General features: G+C 37.0%; 1 protein-coding gene across 1 annotated transcript; it reads left to right on the top strand.

The window, feature by feature from the left end:
• Window positions 1–20,706: 20,706 nt before the first annotated feature.
• LOC127133806 (purple acid phosphatase 17) lies at window positions 20,707–22,743 on the top strand. Its single transcript, XM_051061761.1, has 6 exons — window positions 20,707–21,051; window positions 21,187–21,343; window positions 21,466–21,573; window positions 21,702–21,829; window positions 21,969–22,165; window positions 22,262–22,743. The coding sequence occupies exons 1-6, from the start codon at window positions 20,857–20,859 to the stop codon at window positions 22,500–22,502; spliced, it is 1,026 nt and encodes a 341-aa protein (XP_050917718.1). The 5' UTR covers window positions 20,707–20,856; the 3' UTR covers window positions 22,503–22,743.
• The last annotated feature ends 1,342 nt before the right edge of the window (window positions 22,744–24,085 follow it).

Raw genomic sequence — 24,085 nt, 5'->3', positions numbered from 1 at the left:
GCTGGGGAAATAAAGCTTGTAGGCGACTTCACTGGGGAATCTTCAAATTGAGCCTTAGGCTGGCTTACTGGAACACGATTCTCAGGCTGAATCTTCGAAATGACCCTCAGGCTGGATCACTGGAACACGATTCTCAGGCTGAATCTTTGAAATGACCCTCAGGCTGGATCACTGGAACACGATTCTCAGGCTGAATCTTTGAAATGACCCTCAGGCTGGATCACTGGAACACGATTCTCAGGCTGAATCTTCGAAATGGACCCTCAGGCTGGATCACTGGAAAACGATTCTCAGGCTGAATCTTCAAAATGACCCTCAGGCTGGATCACTGGAAAACGATTCTCAGGCTGGATCACTCACGCTTGATCCTCTGGCTGGATCTCATGACCTTGGTTGTAAAGTAATTCTTTAGTCTGCTTGGAAGAACCTGTTTATCAGCTTATGTGTATGCTTGATATGATATGCATGCAAATGCAAATGTTATGCATGGTGTAAAAAGAAATCTGCTTGGGGAAGCAAACTCCGGTAGGGAACAGATCGCTGTATCAATCCTTGAATGCTCTGTGGGGAATGATCCGTCTGCCGGGACCAATGAGCCACCAAAAATAAATTGGCTGCTTGAAAAGTTGACCTTGCGGGGGGAGTATCAACTATGGAAACTTTGTTCGGCAAGGCTCTGTGAGGAGAGTCTGTGGGGAAAACACTTCTTGGGGAAATGTCGTAGGAAACGGCCTTTGCTGGGGATATGAACTTGCTAATCGCCCTCAAGCTGGGGATTAACAAATCTGTTAAAAATAATCTGCTGGGGAATGAGATGAACACTGGGAACGCCACCCTCTCATTTGTTGGTTATGCAACCACTCCGCTGTTGCTAGGAAGATACAGTCTGACACTGTCAACTCCACTGGGGATAGACAGTCTGGATACTGTCAACTCTGTTGGGGAACATGCTCTGCTGAGGAGAGACTTTGTCAACCGCTTAGGGATGAGGATTCATGACTTGGCATCCGGTTCCTGTGACCTGCAACCAAAAATACACGTATGCCTCAGGGGAATTACTCGGTTTGAATTCACCGTTCGGGATTAAGCACATTCAAAGCAATTTTAAATGTTTTCCTGTGCAAATCATCTGCAAAAGCCACCATTATGTTCATATGCAATATGTTTTATCAAAAATTCGGACATTTTTGTAAACAAACTGATAAATGAAAAATAAAGAGGCTCTTTAACTGAATTATTCGACTCTTAATGGGGAGAAAATTTGTGCCAGGAATAGGCGAGGGTATCAGGAAGCTGATCCCTGAAAAGAGGTGATCGCTATAAAAAGAGAACTATCCTAATGACAATACGGGGTCCCACTGAGTTTCGACTCTGCTATGACTCGTATGTCCTCAAGACGCTCTGCTCATATTACTTTCTGAAGTGGATGATTAGTCGATCTTTAACCTTCGAAGATTGCCGGATTGAATGAAACAGTGATATAACACTGATGACTCAGATCACAGTCATTCGCTTATTCCCTAACTTTTGCCTGGATCGCCCCCTTTTCGGGTTTTTAATCCATCGGGATACCAATTTTTGCCTGAGCCGCCCTTTTGGGTTTTCGACTCACCGGGTGTACTCTTTTTTTATATCCCTAATTTTTGCCCGAACCTCTTTATTCTCTTTTTTTTTTGTTCGTCGGGATGCCCTTTTTTTGCCCGGACTATTCTTTTTATCGTCCAGCGGGTCTATTTTATGCGAAGTATTTTTTTTTAACTGCGTCTGAGTTAATAGGGGACGGGAATCCTTCGCCATCCATGGTTGTTAGCATCAAAACTCCGCCATAGAAAATCCTTTTAACCACGTACGGACCCTCATAGTTCGGTGTCCATTTGCCCCTGTGATCTGTGTTGGGAGGAAGAAATATTTTGAGTACCAATTCACCGACTTGATACCCCCGAGGGCGCACTTTCTAACCAAATGCTTTCTTCATTCGTCTCTGACCGAGATACGTCAATTCTGGGTACGTAGTTCCAGCATAGCACCTTAATCATCGAAGACAAGGTAAACAAAGCATCAGCAAATTGGTTTTCTTCAAAAGAAAATTAACAATCTTCTCGTGTAGTCTCTGTAAGGAACCAGATGAGGCTGAGGTGTATACCATTTCCCGTTGGTTTGATTGATGACCAAAGTTGAATCCCCGTATACATCCAGGGTTTTAATCTGTATATTGACGGCTTCCTCAAGTCTTAGGATACAAGCTTCGTATTCGGCTTCATTGTTGGTGCAGGGAAAAGTTATTCTGGCACCAAATGGCATATGAACCCCCTTCCGGTGTGATCAACACTATACCAACTCCGCGACCATTGACGTGGACCGCCCCATCAAACATCATAACCCATTTGGATTCAGGGTCAGGCCCCTCCTCCGGGAGTGGTTCCTCTCAATCTTTCGATTTGAGAAACATGATGTCCTCATCAGGAAAGTCAAACCTCATAGGTTGGTAATCATCAATCGGTTGCTCTGCAAGATAGTCTGACAAGACACTTCCTTTGATGGCTTTTTGTGAAGTGTATTGGATGTCATACTCTGTCAGTATCATTTGTCACCTAGTAACCTTTCCGGTAAGTGATGGCTTTTCAAAAATATACTTGACTGGATCCATTTTTGATATCAATAGAGTCGTGTGAGTCAACATATACTGTCTTAGTCGGCGAGCAGCCCATGCCAAAGTGCGGCAAGTTTTCTCGAGCAATGAGTATCTTTGTTCACAGTCGGTAAACTTTTGCTAAGGTAGTATATTGCATGCTCTTTTCGACCTGACTCGTCATGCTGACCGAGCACACAACCCATTGACCTTTCTAACACAGTCAAGTACATGATCAACGGTCTTTCCTCTCGGCCTGTAGACTGGCCCCGATCTTGATCTCTTTCTTGTCGTCTTCGGTACCAACGTTGATGGTTTCAACCACCTCCTGATAAGGTATAATAGCTCAGTCCTCCTGTTTCAACAATCTGGCGACCCTTCAGGCAATTCACAATCTTCCTCAGCCCCTTCTTCGGCTTGATAGATAGGATTGTCGAAGTCATACTTGGCCATAGCAGTGTCGTTAGCAGTGAGATCCGAGTGGTCGGCTCTGCATGATGGAGGATCATGCTTTACCTTAGAATGAGAGATTTTTTTTTGAAAGAAAGGAAAAACGAAAAAAGAAACATTGCCATTTTTTTTGTAAAAAGTAAAAAAAACTGAAAGAAAGAGAACACAAAATTGTTTGCAAAAGCCGTCCTTTATTGATGATAAAAATAATTGCGAAACGTAACTAAATGGATGGCCCTACAAATGAGTCGTTACACCTTGGGCAAAGTGTAAGACTTTATTATGCATGTAATAAAGGAAAACAATAAAAATCACTCTTTCAACAGAGTAACCCGGACGGTTTTTTCAGACGACCAATTGTCGAGCTTTTCTCCCGGGACACACGGGCGAATCCAGCTATCGAAGTCACAGTCGCTGTCAGCCTTGTCTTCATCTGCAACATTGACGATGTGGGGGGGAAACCAAACCCCCGCTGGAGAGAGTACCGGTTTCATTCTTCTGAGATCCCGGAGCATACCCCAATCCAAACTTGTCTTCTTTGATGACTGGCTCCACAAATTTGCCCCAGCCTTGGGCATTACCAGCTTTAACCACTTCGACAGCTTGCTTGTATGAAGAGATAGAAGTCCCGACCTTCTCAAACTCAGGTGAAAAGACAGCTTCGGGCGCGACCTCATTGATGTTTGTAGTTTCGAAGCCCTGACACAGCATCTCATGCATCTCGCCGTCCATCTCTACATACTTAAATGTAGACAGGTGGCTAACAAAAATATCCTCTTCACCACATACAGTGACGATCTGACCTTCTAGTTCATATTTGAGCTTCTGGTGGAGGGTAGAAGTAACAGCACCGGCAGCATGAATCCAAGGCCGACCTAGCAGACAGCTGTAGGCAGGCTGGATATCCATCACATAAAAAGTGCTCTTGAACACCTGCGGTCCAATCTTAACTGGCAACTCAACTTCGCTAAAAACAGCTCTCTTAGAGCCATCAAAAGCCCTCACAACTAAGTTACTTGGCCTCAGGATGATGCCATCGCAATCCAACTTCATTAAGGCTTTCTTTGGAAGAACATTCAGAGAAGAGCCTGTATCAACCAAAACATGGGAAAGCACCACCCATTTGCACTCCATTGTGATATGCAAGGCTTTGTTGTGATTCCTGCCCTCAGGTGTCAGGTCATTATCGGTGAAACCTAGCCCCCGGCTAGCGTTTACATTGGAAACTACCGACTCCAGCTGGTTAACAGTTATCTCCGGTGGAACATAGGCCATATTCAATACTTTCAACAAGGCTGCTCTGTGCGCCTCAGAGCACAGCAATAGTGAGAGAATGGAGATCTTTGAGGGTGTCTGATTTAGCTGGTCGACTACCTTGTAGTCACTTTTCTTGATAATCCTCATAAACTCATCCACTACCTTCTCGAATGCGGTCTTAGGAGGATCTTCCTCAGTAGTAACCTCTTCGGTGGATACCTGTTTCCCTTTAGCCTTGGCAGCTGCCTCAGCTTCAGTATTCGTGCGTAATGTTGATGGTGCAAATAGGCGTCCACTGCGAGTGAAGCCACCAACCCCTCCAACATTGTCTACAGCGGAGCTACCAATGTCAATGTCTTCTTCGTTAACTTTCTGCCCCTGGCAGTAGATATCAGCCCCATAGTGCCACGGGATAGCACTGTCTTTCTCATACGGAACAGGTCCTGGTACCGCGATGGTGATTGGACCAACCAAAGTCGGTTGAGGGCTGTCAGAGTAAATTGCGACTGGTGCTGAACTTTCGATGTTCACCGCTGCTGGTTCTGTACTTTCTGGGAAATATATTGTTGTCGGAGCGAGTCTCTCGGGAACATATATTTCTTCAGGAGTGAAATAAAACGTCACCGTCGATACATCATTCTTCACCGGACGGGCCTGATCGAACTGAAGACAACCTTCATCTATCAGCTGCTGAATACCCCTTCTCAAACTGTCACATCCGTTTTCGGCAGCTTAACAATTTCTGCATTCTTCCCCACAGCCCGGGAAAATCTGTCCTTTCAGAAGTCGGTCTTTAACCACCGATAGCGAAGTCTTCACCTTAGTCACATCAGAAACCAAATTCAAAGTTTCCCCACTATCAACAGCATTAATCCTCTGCCCGCCGTGAGCCGGCATCGGGTTCTGGATAACATTAGGCACCGGAACAAAATTGATAGCCTGGGCATCTCTCAAATCTTGTACCTTTAACTGGAGAGCCTTGCAATTATCTGTAGTATGGCCAGGTGCGTTGGAGTGAAAAGCACATCTGGCGTTGACATCATAACCTCTAGGCAAATTATTGGGATCGATTGGTGGGGCCAGAGTTCTCAACGTAACCAGATTCATGTCAATCAGCTTGGGAAGTAATACTGAATAAGGCATTGGGATTGGCTCGATGACCCGGTCCGTCTGCCTTGGACGTTGTTGATGATAGTGTCTCTGCTGACACGGATTACCTCCTTGTTGTTGATTGTTGTACCTGGGTTATTGTTGCGGATGATATTGCGGTTGAGGAACAGGTGTTGGAATAGTGACTGCGGCCACTTGATCTTGATAATAATTAGGACGTCCTCTACCCCTGCCTCTGCTAGCATACACAACGCTTGCCTCGCCTTCTTTTCTTCGCTGACCGTTACCAGCAAACGGTCTCTTGGGACCTGATGAGTTGGAAGCACTATTGTCTTGAATTCGGCCCATCTTCAACAGACTCTCGATTCTTTCTCCAGCAATTACTATCTCTGCAAAGCTGATTGACGGGCAAGCAGCCAATCTCTCAATATAATTGCCTTGAAGAGTGTTCATGAACATGTCCGCCATCTCCCTTTCAGACATAGGGGGTTGGACGGACGCAGCAATCTGTCTCCAACGCTGAGCATATTCTCTAAAGGTCTCCTTGGCAGTCTGGGACATACCTTGCAACAAGGTACGATTTGGAGCCATGTCCAAGTTGTATTGATATTGCTTGACAAAAGCCTTTGCCAAGTCTTTCCAGCTCTTGATGGTAGTACGAGACAAATGAGAATACCATTCACGAGAAGCTCCAGTTAGACTGTCTTCAAAATAGTACATCCACAGCTTTTCATCTTCCGTGTGAGCTCCCAACCTTCCCAAATAAGATTGGAGATGAGTGCGTGGGCAAGAAGCCCCGTTGTATTTCTCAAAAGTAGGGGGTTTGAACTTGTGAGGAATCCTTACTCCCTGAACCAGACCAAGATTTGTGACATCAAAGCCTAAGGAATTTTGAGACTCCAAAGATTTGAGCTTCTCAGCAAGCTCATCCATACGGCGAGTGGTCTCGAGGGCCTCGTCGTGCAAAGAAAATTGATCATACTGATAATCTTCAGTAACGAGGTGTCCGTTAATCCGAATTCCTTGATTCACATTGTACCTTCCGCCAATACCATTTCCAACATTCCCTGTGTTGCCAACATTACCCGGGTTTCCATCAGCATTTGCGTTACCCGCGTTACCAGTGTTCACAGGGTTATCAGCGTTCCCAGGGTTACCAGGGTTTCCCTTAGCATTTGGTATCTCCACCTCCGGATCGGGTCTCGGTTGCTCAACCAATTCCCTCAGTTTTTCTTGACCTGCTGCCATACCAGTCATCAATGTCATGAACTGATTCATCCTTTCACGCATATCAGCCAGCTCTTTCTGTACTTGGTCCATCGCTAGTCGTGGACGGTTTTCCTTTGTCGGGTATTTGTGAACTCGCTTGGGACCAATAACTGCCTGATACAGGGAACAAACATTAGACACTGCGGTGACACCTGCAAAACAGACAAGGGTTAATATGCATGGTATGCGATGCACTGCTTGTTCAGTTTTAAGGCACCCCCGTTTTGAAAGGGAATACCCTGCAAATGAATAAGCATGAGATGTTGGATGCAAATATGCAGATGATGTTATGCAATACAAAGGCATGTCAATCAGAATTGATGGATCCGCTTGAACATCTGTCAGGTTGCACTTCCTGGAGAGAAATTCACTGAGGAATATAATACAAGACCAAAACTCTGCTCTAGAAAACCGGGTTGGTTGGAGGTTAAGGTTTCCTGAATTTAGCCCACCCCTCACTGGTAGGTTCTAAGAACAGAAGTTCGTCAGTTTCAGCCCTTCAGTCGCGAATAATACGTTTACCACTGAAGGTTTAGCATTATTACGGGATAAAAGACCTCCACTGACTCCCCTCAACAGGACATCCTAAAGCAAGTTCCCAGTCTAGGGGTCCTCGGATTGATCAGCGAGAATGCGCCCACCAGAGCTAACATAATCACGTCTCGGAGGAGAGGCCTCGACTGAGTTCTCGGGAAATGGTCACCAGAGTCGACGATTTCTAAAGGAACACCATGTCGTTACGGAACATCCGTAGGACATAATATATCCAAAAGAAACCTCGTATGGGTGTGGTTCTTCACGAACGACTTAACGTAGCAACATGCCACGCAAGCCTCATGATCATCCACTCTAAAACCTGTGTGTACACTCAAGCCTGGGTAATGGGCTTATCTCTCATAGAACATCCCATCCCAACAAACAAACAAACAGATCTAATAGATACAACAGATGCATGCAAGCAGGTAAGCAAATAAATGTACAAAAGCATGAACACCCAATAAACAAGAAATCACACAAGCTAAGAGGGACTTGCTTAGGGAAGATGGACCAGCAAGAGGTCAACTTCTTAGTCCCCAACAGAGTCGCCAGCTGTCGCAACCTGAAAAATACAGTGCGCAAAAAAAACAACCGGCGAAAGAAAAAGACAGAAGAGTCGCCACCATGCGTTATTCATCCCAAAGGAGGGAAAGGAAACGCTCGAAGTAAACCTGAAAAAGGAAAGGACAAGACGGGGTCTCGCAACCAAATCTTGGGTTCGGGAGTCGGTTATGCGAAGGGAAGGTATTAGCACCCCTACGCATCCGTAGTACTCTACGGGATCCACTTTTGTAGTTTTCGTCTAAAGGGTGTGAGTTTATCTTGTGCTGTTTACCAAAAAAAAGGGTTAAATGAAAATGACTCGCACGGATGTCGCATCCACTGCATACGTATCTCATCTGAATATGAGAATCAGAGTCTTCGTAGCTCGGCTGACCTATGGGTTGGGGGATGTGTGCTCGCTAAGACATCGCGTCTTATGCCTACGTATCTCATCTGGAATGAGAATCAGAGCAAGTCGTAGTTCGGATAACTACGGGGTTGTGGATTGGGTTTTGGACGAACGACGTCACTACGCAATCTACCGGATGCTCGACCTTTGGAGACTTACTCGCCTGTAGTAGAAGGAGTAAACGTGTGTTATGGAGAAGAAAAATCAATGAAGGGTTTGTTTGCATTGTAGGAACGCGCATGCAAAAGGGTAATGAGGATAAGACCTCATAGCTCTTAACCCTGGACAAAGGAACCTGCATAAAGTAAACACAAAAACATTGCCTCTTATCGAGGTCTTCCAGCTAGGAAAGCAGTAAAATGCGGGAAAAATGTAAAAGTACCACGCGGATAAAGATCCGAAGTAACAGCAATTAGAGGAATGGGAAACCCTGAGATCCTTCCAAGCTAACATCATCAAAGAAAGTGGGTCAGTACAGGTAATCGGAATGAACCTCCAGGGGTTATCCCACAAATAAAGTGGGAAACCACGCAAGTTATCCCTGCAAAAGTCATGTGAGCCCTCACAAAAACTCAACAAAAGGGTTAGTGAAACACCATAAGCATTTTTTTCATGGATAACAGTATGGTTTCAGAAACCTCAAACCTTGTGGCATACACTTCAGAAATCATGTGATTAAACATTCAAGGCATAGGTTTCACCTATTCATAATACATCACACATTTAAAACATTCAAATTGAAGGCGTAAAATAATGGGAATAGGGCAAACCTGATTGGAGAGCTTGATTGAAATTGAGTTGCACCCGTGAGGCCCTTCAGGGTTTGGAGGCTGCTCTGAATTCTCTGTCAGGTTTCTCTTCAGGTTTTGTCCAGGGTTTCGTTCCAAGGAAACCTCAGAGTATTTTGCTTCTCTTCCTTTTTCTCAAGTGAAGCCTTGGTATTTATAGACTGAATTTCATGGTTTTGTGGGCTCAAATGAGAGAGACCCAAGTCCAAAAAAAATTTATTATATTTTATTTATTTTTTTATTATTATTTTTATTTATTTTATTTTTTTGTAAAAAAATATTTTATTTTATTTTTTTCGTTTTTTTTTTCATTTTTTTTTCCTTTTTTTTTCGGATCTAATTCTGATTGACATGATGAAATGCAATATGAAATGCTAAATGAATGCATGAATGAGGAGGGTAAATTTTGGGGTGTTACACCCAGGAATAAACTAGAGAGAAATGGTCAAAGAAGACTCAATCCAATGAGAAAATGAAATAAAATGGGGATTAATTCCATCCAAATAATGAACTGAAAAGGAAAATTGAAATAAAACCTTCCACGAGGTTCAAACTCCATGGGAAATTAGAAAGGATAAGCGTTTTTTCTTAAGGTCGACATTCTATTAGAGAGAGGGTGCACACACTCTACGAGGTGAAAAAACACAGAGAGCGGGGAAGCACTAAGGAATGCAAGATACACAAATAAACACCATGATGATATACATATGCGTATGAATATGCTAATAAAACAGGTACAAAGGATTATATCGATAACACAACTCAATCGGATACTCGGCTAATATCAACAAGGTGGAGATGCTACTAGAGATCTTGCTAGGGATTCAGTTGAAGGAAACCCTACAATGAATGATCATAAGCCATCAAATGAGCTAAATCCGGATACAAGGCTTCAATCCTTCTGGAGAGAGAAAAAAGATATTGCTTGGAGACCCAAAGTTAATCTTCTAAAAATGTGGACTCCATTTCGAGGGAGGGAAAGTTTTTCCAGGTGTGAGAAACATCCGAACAAACTCTGCTATGAAGACTAGTTGGCAACTTCACTGGGGATTCTACCATTCCTGCAATCTCTATTTTCGAAACTGATGAGTCTAGATACATTCACAAGGAAACTCTTGTCTTAGAGAACATTGAGCTCTGCTATTCAAGATCTTACCATCCTTGAGATTACTATTGACGTTCCTCTTTTATATTCACAAATTGAGGTAAATATTTTTGTAAATTTCAAAAACATGATTGTTTATATATCTTTTGTTTCAAAAATTATTATCAAAAATAAATGAAATTTCGTATACTGAAACAAGATAAGAACAACAAATAAATGGGCAAAAAGCTCAAATTTTATTAATAGAATGGTAGTTCGTAGATGGTGTGACTCCATGGATCATTACTAAGTTGAAAAAATGATAAATACATGGAAATGGCTACATTGAAATACAATGACCACTATTCTCCCTAACAGCTTTTGATTCTGCTATGCTCAAAACTTTGGTCGAGGATGACTGAATGAGAAACTTTGATAGGCATTGTTGCTTCAAAGGATCAAGTCTGGCCTGATGGAGTTACTTTCCATAATCCCTAACTTTTTCCTAGATTTCCCTCTCAGGTCTCAATCTACTGGGATGATTATTTTCTGTTTATGTCTCTAATTTTTGCTTGGACCGCCCTTTCGGGTTTTCAATCCACCGAGACACTCATTTTTGCTTAAGCCGCCCTTTCAAGTTTTCAACTTAGCAAGTTGTTCTTTTATTTTTCAAGGCGAAGTATTTCTTGACTGCATTGGCATTCACATGACCAGGGACCTCCTCACCATCCATAGTCGTAAGAGTCATTGCACCGCCTGAGGAGGCTCTCTTAACAACATATGGGCCTTCATAATTAGGAGTCCACTTGCCCCTAGAATTAGTGTTGAAATATAGAATCTTTTTGAGCATGAGGTCGCCTTCTCTGAATACGCGAGGTTAAACCTTCTTGTCAAATGTTTTCTTCATTCTCTTTTGATATAATTGGCCATGACACAAATTTGTCATCCTCTTCTCTTCAGTCAAATTGAACTGATCATATATGGTTTGACACCATTCAACCTCATATAACTTGGCTTCCATTAAGACTCGCATTGATGGGATCTCAACCTCTACGGGGAGCACTTCTTCCATGCCATACACAAGAGATAAAGGGGTTGTCCCCGTTGAAGTACAGACGGATGTACGATGCCCATGCAAAGAAAAAGGGAGCATCTCATGCCATCCCTTATATGTCACAACCATCTTCTGGATAATCTTCTTAATATTTTTATTTTCAGCTTCAACAACCCCATTCATCTTAGGTATGTAAGGAGAAGATTTATGATGTTCAATCTTGAAGTCGTCACAAAGCTCTTTCACCATCTTATTATTCAAGTTTGACCCATTATAAGTGATGATCTTACTTGGAACACCATATCAGCAAATAATTTGATTCTTGATAAATCTAACCACAACCTGCTTAGTCACATTAGCATAAGATGTTTCTTCAACCCATTTGGTGAAGTAATCAATAGCCACCAGAATTAAACAATGCTCGTTCGAAGCCTTGATAGAGAAAGGCCATGGGGATGAAATAATATTGGGAAGAGTCGGAGGCATATGAATCTTATCTGCATAAATCTGATATTTATTGCACTTCTTCACATATTTGCAGCAATTAGATTCCATTGTCAACCAATAGTAACTTGCTCTTAACATCTCTTTAGCCATTCTATGTCCATTGATATGAGTACCAAAGGATCCTTCATGAACTTCTTGCATTAACATGTCTGCTTCGTGTGTATCCACGCATATGAGCAAGAATATATCAAATTTTATCTTGTATATCACATATTCATTCAGAAAGAAATTGTCATCCAGTCTTCTCAAAGTCTTCTTATCTTTGTTGGATGCCCTAAGCGGGTACTCCTAACTTTGGAGGAAACATTTGATATCATGATGCCAAGGCTTATCATTTGTGACCTCTTCCGCTATAAACACATTATTAGGCCTATCAAGGCGCATAATTTTGATGTTGGGCGCGTCATTCCAACGATTTACTTTATACATAGAAAACAAAGTAGCCAAAGCATCCGCCATCTGATTCTCTTCACGAGGTATATGATGAAACTCAACTTTGTTGAAGAAAGTCAACAACCTCCTTGCATAATCTTTGTAAGGAATCAAGCCAGGATGACGAGTCTCCCATTCTCCTTTAATCTAATTAACTACCAAGGTTGAATCTCCATATACATCAAGAATCTTAATTCTCAAATCAATGGCTTCTTCAAGAGCCATGATACAAGCTTCATACTTTGCCATGTTGTTTGTACAATCAAACAACAATCTTGCAGTGAAAGAGATATGATAAACCTGAGGAGTAATGATGATTGCACCAATTCCATTACCATAAGCATTAACAGCTCCATCAAACACTAAACACCATCGGGATCCAAGCTCTGGTCCTTCTTTAGGAAATGGTTCATCACAATCTTTAGCTTTTAAATACATAACATCTTCATCAGGGAAGTCAAACCTGATGGACCGATAATCATCAATTGGCTGGTGAGCCAAATGATCTACAAGAATACTTCCTTTAATCGCCTTCTAAGTATGGTACTCAATATCATATTCAAACAATAGCATCTGCCAACGAGCAATCCTACCAGTCGAAGCAAGCTTTTCAAAAACATACTTGATTTGATCCATTTTGGATATCAACCAAGCGGTATGATTAATCATATACTAGCGTAGACGTTTGGCATCCCAGGATAAAGCACAATAAGTCTTCTCAAGCATGGAGTACCGAGACTCACAGTCTGTAGACTTCTTACTCAGATAGTAGATATCATGCTCCTTTCTACCAGTTTCATATATTGTCCAAGTATACAACCCATGGACTCTTCTAACACAGTTAAGTACATGATCAGGGGTCTTTCTTCCACTTGAGGAGACAAGATAGGAGGTTCGAGAAAATACTCCTTGATGTTGTCAAAAGCTTTTTGGCAGTCTTCTATCTAAACACAACCTTGATCTTTACGGAGAAGCTTGAAGATTGGACCACATGTGGCAGTCATGTGAGATATAAACCTGGAGATGTAATTCAGACACCCGGGGAATCCTCTGACTTGCTTTTCTATCTTTGGTGTAGGCATCTCTTGAATAGATTTAACTTTATCAGGATCTACTTCAATACACTTCTGGATGAAAATTAAGCCCAACAACTTTCTTGAACGGACACCAAAAGTACACTTATTAAGATTCAAACGGAGTTTAAACTTTCTCAAATGTTGAAAAAACTTCAACAAATACTCAACATGATCTTCTTCAGTCTTCGACTTAGGAATCATATCATCGACATAGACCTCTATCTCATTGTGCATCATGTCATGGAAAAGAGTAGTCATGGTTCTCTAGTATGTTGCACCAGCATTCTTTAAACCGAAAGGTATCACTCTCTAGCAGAATGTTCCTTAGGGTGTAATAAATGTTGTTTTTTCCATGTCCTTGGGTGCCATCTTGATCTGATTATAACCGGAGAAAAATCATCCATAAAGGAGAAGACATTGAACTTAGTTGTATTATCTACCAACATGTCAATGTGTGGTAGAGGAAAATCATCCTTTGGGCTAGCTTTGTTCAAGTCTCTATAATCAATACACATCTGAACTTTGACATCCTTCTTTGGAATAAGCACAATGTTGGCCACCCATTAAGGATACTCAGAAGTAACAAGGAAACCATCATCAATCTGTTTCTGAACCTCCTTTTTGATCTTAACAGCCATATCAGGATGAGTTCTCCTCAATTTTTGTTTAACAGGCGAACTCTCTGGCTTCAATGGTAATCTATGCTCCACAATATCAGTATCAAGACCTGGCATATCTTGATAAGACCAAGCAAACACATCCACGTATTCTCTAAGAAGATCTACCATCCTCTTCTTAACATTTGGACAAAGCAGTGCCCCAGTCTTGACTTCTTTCTTATTCTCTTCAGAGTCCAAATTAATCATTTTCAACGGCTCTTTATAAGGCTGAATGGTTTTATCCTCGTGCTCAAGCAACCGGGAAATTTCATTAGGAATCTCTTCAACATCCTCTTCTTTAATTTCAAACACAGGGAATTCAAAGTTGGGAGAGGGCATAGAGTCATTGTTTTCAATGGGTTTAACAATTAATATGCACAATAATTTTATGCTTGATTTTAGAATATGAACAAATAAACGCACAATTATGATGCAGATGTAAAAAGTGATTATTTTCTTGGTTTTTTATGTTATCATTTTTTTAGAAAAAAAAAACAAAAAGAGAAAACATAATATGGATAAACAAAATAACATTTTATTAATGAGATAAAAATTGAACAAAGTCCACATAGATTCACTTTCACCTTGGGCATAGTGAAAGGATTTTTTTTGAAAATGACAAACATATTACTTTGACAAGCGAATAATAGAGGGAACGTCAACAGTAGTCCAATTATTGCACATCAATTTGTGCGTCACAAAGTTTGGCGCTTCTTGTTTTTAATCATCTTCTAGGAATGCAGCAGCAGACTGATCTTTGTAGTGGATGAAACAAGCATTGTGAAAAACTTCTTGAATATGCTTCAAATGTCTACGGGTTGAACCAGACGAGAAGTCTAAACCAACTCTATTTTTATTCCCAGCAAGTTCAACAACTTGACCCCATCTAGCAGATTGACCATTCTCCACAACTTATCAACATTATCAACAACAGAAAGAGCTTGGATATCCATCACTTGAAACGTAATCTGAAATAAGCACGGTCCTATCTTCATCGAGAGATCAACCTCTCGAATCACAATTTTCTTCAAGTCGTCAAAGGCTTTCACAACAACCCCATTGAACCTCATCGGAGCACCTTAATAAGAGAGCTTGGACAGAGTAGAGTTTTCCATAACAATCAGAGACGAACTAGTGTCAACCAACACATTGGACAAAGCATCTTCTTGGCAATTCATGGAAATATGCAAAGCCAAATTATGATTCCTCCCTTTCTCAGGAAATTCTTGATCACTAAAGCTCAGGTTATTACATGCAGTAACGTTGGCAACAATGCCATCGAACTGACCAATTGTCACATCATGATCCATATAGGCTTGCTCCAAGACCTTCTGCAAAGCCTCTCTGTGAGCTTCCAAATTCATCAGCAAAGATAAGACATGTATTTTAGACGAGGTATTCAATAATTGATCAACCACATTAAATTCACTTCTATTAATCAACTCCGGCACTTCATCGTGATCAGATTTCTGGTTTACATCGTTGGACTGGCCAGACTACACCACAGGAGTTTCCACCGAAGCTTGCTTACCCACCGAAGTATCTTCAATTCTCTTAGGGGCCACATAAGCAAATACTCGACCACTTTGGGTTACACTGCTCACATCAACAATATTCACAATAGAAGAAAGGGAAGGGATGAGAACTTCATTTCCATCTTCCAAAATCATAGCATTGTATTTGTAAGGGACAGCTCTGTCAGATTCATAGGGTGTAGGACCCTCCAAAAGAATAACCAAAGGAGAAATGATAGAATTTTGACTATTATAGGAAATCACAAATGGTTAGGGGATATAGAAATGAGGAACTATGACGTTCACACCATGCTCATCTTTATCCCTATCTCTGTTAGTCTGAATAATATTTTCATTCATCATCTCTTATAGATCTCTCTTTACCACAGCTTACCCTCGAGGGTTTCTTGAACATATACGGCAAGAAGCATGATTGTGCTCATAATGACTCAGCTCACACAAAGTTGCATGCATCTCGACCAAGGATCTTCTAATCATATTGACATCAAATACATGATACTTTCCAAGACATCCCTCGACCATATTCACAGTGTCACCATCATGTTTAGGCAACAAATTGGCTTGCACATTAGGACTAAAGTCTTCAAAAGTTAAAATACCACTTTGCACTAGTCTTCTCACCTCAGCTTTCAAAGCAAAATAGTTTTCAATATCATGATCGGGTGTACCTTGATGGAATGCACAATGATGATCAGATTTATACCACCATGGAAGCTCCTTCGGAATAGCTTGAGGAGTCCTCGTTTGTACCAAATTCTTTTGTATCAAAGCAGGAAATAATTCTGCATAGGTCATCAGAATCGGATCAAATTGAGATGGTCTATGGACACAGGTTTGTTGATGAGTATGTTGTTGAAAATGTGGTTGATAATTTGGTGCTACTTGAACAACTGGAGAAGGATTAATAACCGGGGCAACTGACACCACATGTTGATGACGTTGATTGCCTCTCGTAGATCTCATGCGCTTTTCTTACGAAATAGCATTAGTATCATGTTCCTTCTTCTTGGGCAAACCATTCCCATATTTCTTGGAAATGTCAAATGAACCACTCTCTTTCAACCGTCCCTCATGGATGCCCTCTTCTAGTCTCATCCCCATGTTGACCATCTCGGTAAAATCACTAGGAGCGCTTGCAACCATCCAGTCATAGTAAAATGGACTCAAAGTCTTCAAAAATAGCTTTGTCATATATTTCTCTTCTAACGGAGGACTGACTTGCACAGCAATCTCGCGCCATCACTGCGCGTACTTTTTTTCCTTATCCTTTTGGGACATAGCACGGATTTGATCTTGGTATGATGCTATGTTAACATTATATATGTACTGAAGAACAAAAGCTTCACCTAGATTGTTGAAAGTATGGACTTGGGTGCTATCAAGTCCCATGTACCACTTCAAAGCAGCACCAATCAAACTATCTTGAAAGTAATGAATCAACAGTTGATGGTTATCAGTCTGAGTCGAAATCTTGCGAGCATACATCACCAGATGACTCAAAGGACAAGAGTTACACTTATATTTCTCGAAATTTGGCACTTTGAACTTATGAGGGATATTCACATTAGGAACTAAGCACAGATCATGAGCATTCTTCCCAAACAAATTTTTTTCTCATAGTACTTCAAAGTACTATGCATCAATTCAAAGTACCTTAAATGATTCATGATCAATCAAGAGATAGATTTGAAATGATGAAAGTTCATTAAACACCAATTCCCACATCATGAACAAGATGGACACAAACCATCCAATTGATCGATAGGAAAAGAAAGAGATGAAGAAGAACAGGACAAGAGAGATCACACCCAAATTGGATCAAAGCATTGATCAAGTCATCATCGAAATCAATCATCCATTTTGATGGATTAGGGTTTTCACCCCCATCAACATCCAAGATCCATTGAGTTTGATGAGATCTATGATCAAAATAATCATGATCCAAGGCCAACAGAAGTCAACAAAGGTCAAACAAGCATAAAATGCAAAAGGATAAAATAGAATGCATTAAAAAAAAATTAAAATGAATTTAAAAAGGGAAATAAAAGAGAAAATCCATAAAATCCTTCAAAACACCAAAAAATGGCCTAGAATTTTATAATGCGTAAAAGCATTTTTAAACTAATCAAAACAAAGGAAAAATAGAAAATCAAGAAAATAAAATGTTGAAAAATAAAAATCAGATGTAGAAAAATAAACGAAAATTTTAGAAATTATTTTGGTCTTTTTGTTATGCAAAATGATTTTTCTATGAATTTGAAAATAAAAAGCAATTTAAAATGAAAAAAGAAAAAGAAATAAAATCAGAAAAAATACATAGCGTTGGACTTGACCTCATTAATTGACGTGGCAAATCCAACAATCCTCTGGCTGGGGCGCACGATGAAAATTAGCAAAAATGAAACACGGGATCTAATTCAAAATAGACCAATCAGAACATTTCAAATTGCCAACATGTATGGACAAACTCAGATGACCTGAAACTAAGATCTACATGATGAATCTTTGAAAGATTGCTCAGAAACTGTTTGATGAAATGTGTGAGAGAATTTAGGAATTTAGGGGAGGTTTATAACCCCACAATTTAACTAATATAAAATTAAAATAATTAATTTAATAAAAATCATACGGATAAAAAAAATCTTTAACATGCCATGTAAAATCTCTGGTAGTGGAAACTGGCGGGAGAGACCAATTTTAAAGATAAAAAGATTTGCAATGACCATTATTTGAAGGAAAATTTAAGAGAAATTAAAATTGAATGTTGAGTTATTTATAGAAACGAAAAACATATATATATATATATATATATATATATATATATATATATATATATATATATATATATATGTGTGTGTGTTTTTCGTTTCTATAAATAACTCAACATTCAATTTTAATTTCTCTTAAATTTTAATTTCTATATATATATATATATATATGTTTTTCGTTTCTATAAATAACTCAACATATATATAGGGACGGAGGTATTAAGAAGGAAGGGTGGGCCCATGCCCCCACCACATTCTTCTTTGATTAATATTTAATAATATAAATAATATATTAATAATTTAATATCCTAAAAATTAGGAAGAAAAAGTTAATAATGCCTCACTTAATAAAATGATTCTGAGTATCACACACATCTATATACGTTTAAAATAAATTAAATTCTTTAAATAAAATTAAAAAATTCAACTCCTATTTTTTTTCATATTCCTATTAATTCTCTTTTACTCTTTTCAAATAGAAACAAACCACTTTTCATATTCTTCTTTCTCCCACTCCTTATTCTCTCACTACAAAGTGTCTTTGTGTTTTTAGCTTCTTCACCATTGTTGATCTTTTAAAATGTAAATTTTTTAATTTTAATCTTTATGAATTTATAATTTATTTTTATTAGTGCAGTAAGAGTAAAAAATATATTATTACTTTATTAAGCTTAAGATTATGTTAATGGCAGCAAATTTATTTTTAGAGACCAAAAAAACATGTTGTGTACCCGTTGGTATATTTGCTTTTAAAGTTATCTCTTATATCACCGGTGGCAACTGCAATAGCTGAAAGAGTTTTCTCTACTATGAATATTATCAAGAATCGAATGCGAAATCGCATGGGTGATGATTGGTTAAATGATTGCTTAGTTACTTACATTGAGAGAGATATTTTTGTTGATGTTGAAAATGAGAAAATCATTCAATATTTTCAGAACATGAAAAATCGTAGAGAACAATTCTAACTTATATTTATATTTTTAAAAATGAAATGTTATATTTATATTGATCCCCACTACTCAAAATTTCTGCCTCCGTCCCTATATATATATATATATATATATATATATATATATATATATATATATATATATATATATATATATATATATATATATATATATATATATATATAATAGAAATTAAAATCAAAAGACAAAAATTAAACATAAAGCTTGGAACATGTTTATTTTTCTATATTTGATATAAATTGATGGATTCCTATACTTTATATAGCAAACACATAAATATCACAACTAACTTAATAACTTAATACCGCATATTTATCTAAAACATTCCTATATCACCTCTTTTCACAATCCATATACATCCACTCTTCTAAAACGGCAACCTTGCATGCTTACCATTAGAAAAATTACCTAAATATTACTTTTCTATTTACCTCCATGATTATGATATTTTTGTATTATAGATAATGTCTTGTAAAATCTCCATCCATCAATCCCTTCTTCAATATGAGAGGTTGGATAAAAACGTCATGTTCTAAAATAGGTTTAATTCCTCACCCCACTTTACCTTCAATTTCCCACGAAACATTCATAAGCATCATAACTATTTAAACTACAACATTCATCATATTTTGATAAATCAAATGTGTTCGTGACTAGAAAAATTATATCAAGACATAAGCAATTTTCAAAAGGTACTTCCATTTTTCAACTTTTTTTTATCTTCACCGTCTTCAAGGTTAACAGTTGCATCACATTCGTGTAAAACTTTTAGATATTTCTATTGATAGAAATGTTACAATATTGAATGTGACCATCACATTGTGAATTAATTATGATTTATTTAATGTCAACACTTTTCTTTATCTTCAACGTCATCAAAGCTAACCGTTGCGATCACATTTGTGTAAAACGTTGCAACTTTGATTGATACAAGGTTAACGGTTACGATCACATTTGTGTAAAACGTTGCAACTTTGATTGATACAAGGTTAACGGTTACGATCACATTTGTGTGATACGTTGCAACTTTGATTGATACAAATGTTACAATGTTACAATATTGAATGTGACCACCACATTGTAAATTAATTACAATTTATTTATCTGTGTCAACACTTTTAATATTGTTTTTTTGTAGTTGTTTTTGCAATAACATACCGTTTTTTAAACTTTCAATTTCATATAAATCCTACATTCTTATATATACCAATTTTCCCCTCTCTCTTTTTTTTCAAAAACATTTTTATATTCCACTAAACATATAATATTTTTTATTACAGAATTCATAACACAAAATACTTACCAATAACTTTTTTTAATTGAAGCCTCATGCAACAATGACCAATCGTTTGATTGACACAAATATGTCATAATTGATGATTTTGTCTTGCTTGATAATGCAACTCAATAATATGCTACTACTAGTACATTATTGAACAAATGGAGAACTTTACTTGGATGGAATAAACCAATTATATCTTGAACAAAAGCATAAGAATATTCTTCAATATATTCCTTAGTTTAAATTTCCCATACCTAAAAAAATAGAATATTCTAATATAGCATATAGCATATGCTATAAACTCCACCATTACTTATTCAACCACACTCATAATAGCCACTAGTTAAACTCTAATCTATGTTAGTTATTTTTAAAAATTCTACACTAATATTTTACACTCTTTTCTTATTTACATATATTGTGTTATTGATTGATTATAGGAAACATACACAAAGCAATTTTGAATAAGTGCTTTTCAACATCAACTAGAAAAATGGCAAGACTCAATGGAAACTCCATGATTATGTGGTTTCTCTTTGCAATTATGTTTGGTTTGGGAAATTTTCATGCATCTGCAGAATTGCAAAGGCTTACACATGCACCAAAAAATGATGATTCTCTTAGTTTCTTGGTTCTTGGTGACTGGGGAAGAAAGGGTGACTATAATCAATCTGATGTTGCTTATCAGGTTTGATTCATATTCTTTATATATATATAATCTAATTCATGTGTTTTTAATAATCAGCTTAATTAAGTACTTTTTTCTTCGCAACGAAATATAAGCAAAAATAATAAATGTATCTGGTCTATATTTTGGTTTTAGATGGGATACGTTGGAAAGAAGCTTAACATTGATTTTGTAATTTCGACCGGCGACAATTTCTATGATAATGGTTTAACCAGTGACCGTGATCCTAATTTTGAGGAATCATTCAGCAAAATTTACACCGCTAAAAGCTTGCAAAAGCCGTGGTATGCCGGTAAGTCATCAGACTTGACACTAACACATGTTAAATATCAGACACGTCTTTTGGTCTTTGCAATTTAGTATTTTTATCGTAATTTACGGATGTTAATAACATGTTTAATGATTTGCATGCAGTGTTGGGAAACCATGATTATAGAGGGGATGCAGCTGCACAATTGAGTCCATTTCTTAGACAAATAGATAGCAGGTGGCTTTGTTTAAGATCTTATATTGTAGATTCAGGTATTTTTTTTCTTATTATAATCAATATCTTTTTAATTGCATGTTATCTTTTTAATTAATGAAATAATCAAAATTCATATCCTTGTAATTTTTTTTTCTAAATGTATTATTTTTTTGTTCTTGTGTAGAGCTGGTTGAGGTTTTCTTCATTGACACAACTCCTTTTATTCAAGACTACTTTATTTCACCTGAACACGATTATGACTGGAGGGAAGTTAATAATCCACCAAAAGCTTACATTACCAACTTACTAAAGGTAAGAAAAAAATTGATTTTTCACATTCATATATATATAAGTGTCTGACATTGACACGCGTCAGATACATCAGACAATTTAATTTAAAGTGTCAGTGTTACATAGATAATCGATAATATTTTGGACGATAATGTTTCAGGACCTTGCTATGGCATTGAGGGGATCAAAAGCAAAATGGAAAATTGCAGTCGGTCACCACGCAATTAGAAGTATCGGACACCACGGCGATACTCGAGAACTCGTAAGCCTGCTTCTACCGCTCCTACAGGCAAACAAGGTTGATTTTTACATAAACGGACACGATCACTGTCTGGAACACATCAGTGACACAGCCAGGTAAACATTAAAAAAAATCCATATAAAAAAAAATTATATATATAAACTTATTTTAAAAGCACTTAACAAAAGGAGCTTATGATTTTTTTTATGCAGTCCTATGCAGTTTCTGATAAGTGGAGCAGGATCAAAGGCATGGAGAGGAGATGTTCAAAAAAGAAACAGAGAAGATGTGAACTTCTTCTATGATGGACAAGGTTTCATGTCTGTTCAATTGACACAAACAGATGCAAACATTGTTTTCTATGATGTTAATGGCAAGGTTTTGCATAGAGCTATGTATTCAAAGGAGTTACATTCTGTTAGAACAAAAGAGCAGCTACTTTCTATTATCTAAACCTAAGGAGCTGAAAATATGAGAATAACAAAGTTTTGGGGACTTTTGGATTTGCTTTTCAAATTCAAGTCACTAACTTTTCTATGTATTAATTGAAGTTGTATGTATGTATAAATCTTAGTATTGTTTAGGATTTTTTTTTATTTGAAGTTTGAACTTCAATTTTTTTTTTCTATATTTAATTTTGTAAAATATGAAGTAACTACTTTTAATAAAAGTTGATATATTTATTAAGTATGAATTCGCTGTTCAAAATTAGCAGATTGATTGACTTTATCTTAGTTTCATTTAGAACTAAATTATTAAATAAAAAATATATATGAAAAGAAAAAAAAACATCTATTTTCTAGACAAAGTCATGTGTTTTTTTATCAAAATGGGGTGGAAAACATAAGTTTAGGGGTGTGAAAAGTTACCCATTATTGGCCCAAATAGGAAGATTGAGATGGTTTGCTTAATTATGTTTTTTTTTTACAAACAATTATGTTTTTTTTTATTTTAGAAGAAGACTACACTTCTTAGAAGAAGAAAATTCATTTTTTTATAAAAGAATAAAAATCAAATAATAAAAAATGTGGAAAATTATTTAAACAATTATTTGTCGGATTATCTGAAATGTGGTTTGGAAGAAATTGGCTAATCTCTTTCTAGAATGGAGGACTTAAAAATACTTTAATGTTTAAATCAAAATTTGATTAAGTTAACAGAATATGGACTATTTTTATTAAAGAATATGAAATTAGTATTATTTTTATTAGAAAATATGAAATCATTTTTAAACTCTCTTTGATTAAAATAGCAGATGGTTAATAAGATAATTTGTAATTGATAATTGATAATTTATAATTAATTGGTGATTAATACGTGATAAATCAATTAAAGTATTTGATAAAATAATATTTTTATTTAAAAAATAAATACTTGTAAATAATTTTAAATATATCTAAAAAAAATGAAACATAATATCATAATGTATTCACCACATATATAAATTTTGGTGGTAAACAACAGGTGATAAGTGGAGTGAGTAGCAATAAGAGCAAGGTTGGAAACGACCAAAGGAATGTGGAGTAGAAACTATAGAAAAAAATAGTGGAGAAAAGTTACACTAAAAATTTCATAATTTTTTTAGATTTATTTAACTTTTTTCTATTCATATTTAAATTTTATTTATTTTATTTTAAATTATAATAAATTATAAATGATACAAATGAGTTTTAATTAAAATAATAAAAATTAAAATGATAAAAATTAAAAATTAAAAGCTACTTCAAATAACTTTTAAAAAATATAAAATAATATTAAAATTTATTGATGTGAATTGAAAAATTAAAAGTTAAAAAATAATTTTATTTTATCTTTTCATACATACTCTTAAATTTTTTTATTTCAGTATTCTTATTTTTATAAATAAATTTGGAAATGCCCCATAATAAAAACATTTTTTTCTAAATATTTTTGGATAAAAACTAATAAAATATTCCCATTAACATATGATTTTATGTCATATCAATATTTTAAAAATAAAAAAGTGATTTGATGGAATACACGTTTATTTTAATAATAATAAAATGATATAATAT

Source organism: Lathyrus oleraceus, chromosome 1 (genome assembly GCF_024323335.1).
Source record: "Lathyrus oleraceus cultivar Zhongwan6 chromosome 1, CAAS_Psat_ZW6_1.0, whole genome shotgun sequence".
Classification (NCBI taxonomy): Eukaryota; Viridiplantae; Streptophyta; class Magnoliopsida; order Fabales; family Fabaceae; genus Lathyrus; species Lathyrus oleraceus.
Note: the sequence above shows the minus strand (reverse complement) of the source record. Positions and strands in the feature narration are given on the sequence as shown.

Excerpts from the sequence above, each read along its gene's own strand:
- LOC127133806 (XM_051061761.1), top strand. The coding sequence starts at position 20,857 with ATGGCAAGACTCAATGGAAACTCCATGATTATGTGGTTTCTCTTTGCA. Across the intron at positions 21,052-21,186 it reads AATCTGATGTTGCTTATCAG|ATGGGATACGTTGGAAAGAA; the intron begins GTTTGATTCATA and ends TTTTGGTTTTAG. Across the intron at positions 22,166-22,261 it reads CACATCAGTGACACAGCCAG|TCCTATGCAGTTTCTGATAA; the intron begins GTAAACATTAAA and ends TTTTTTATGCAG.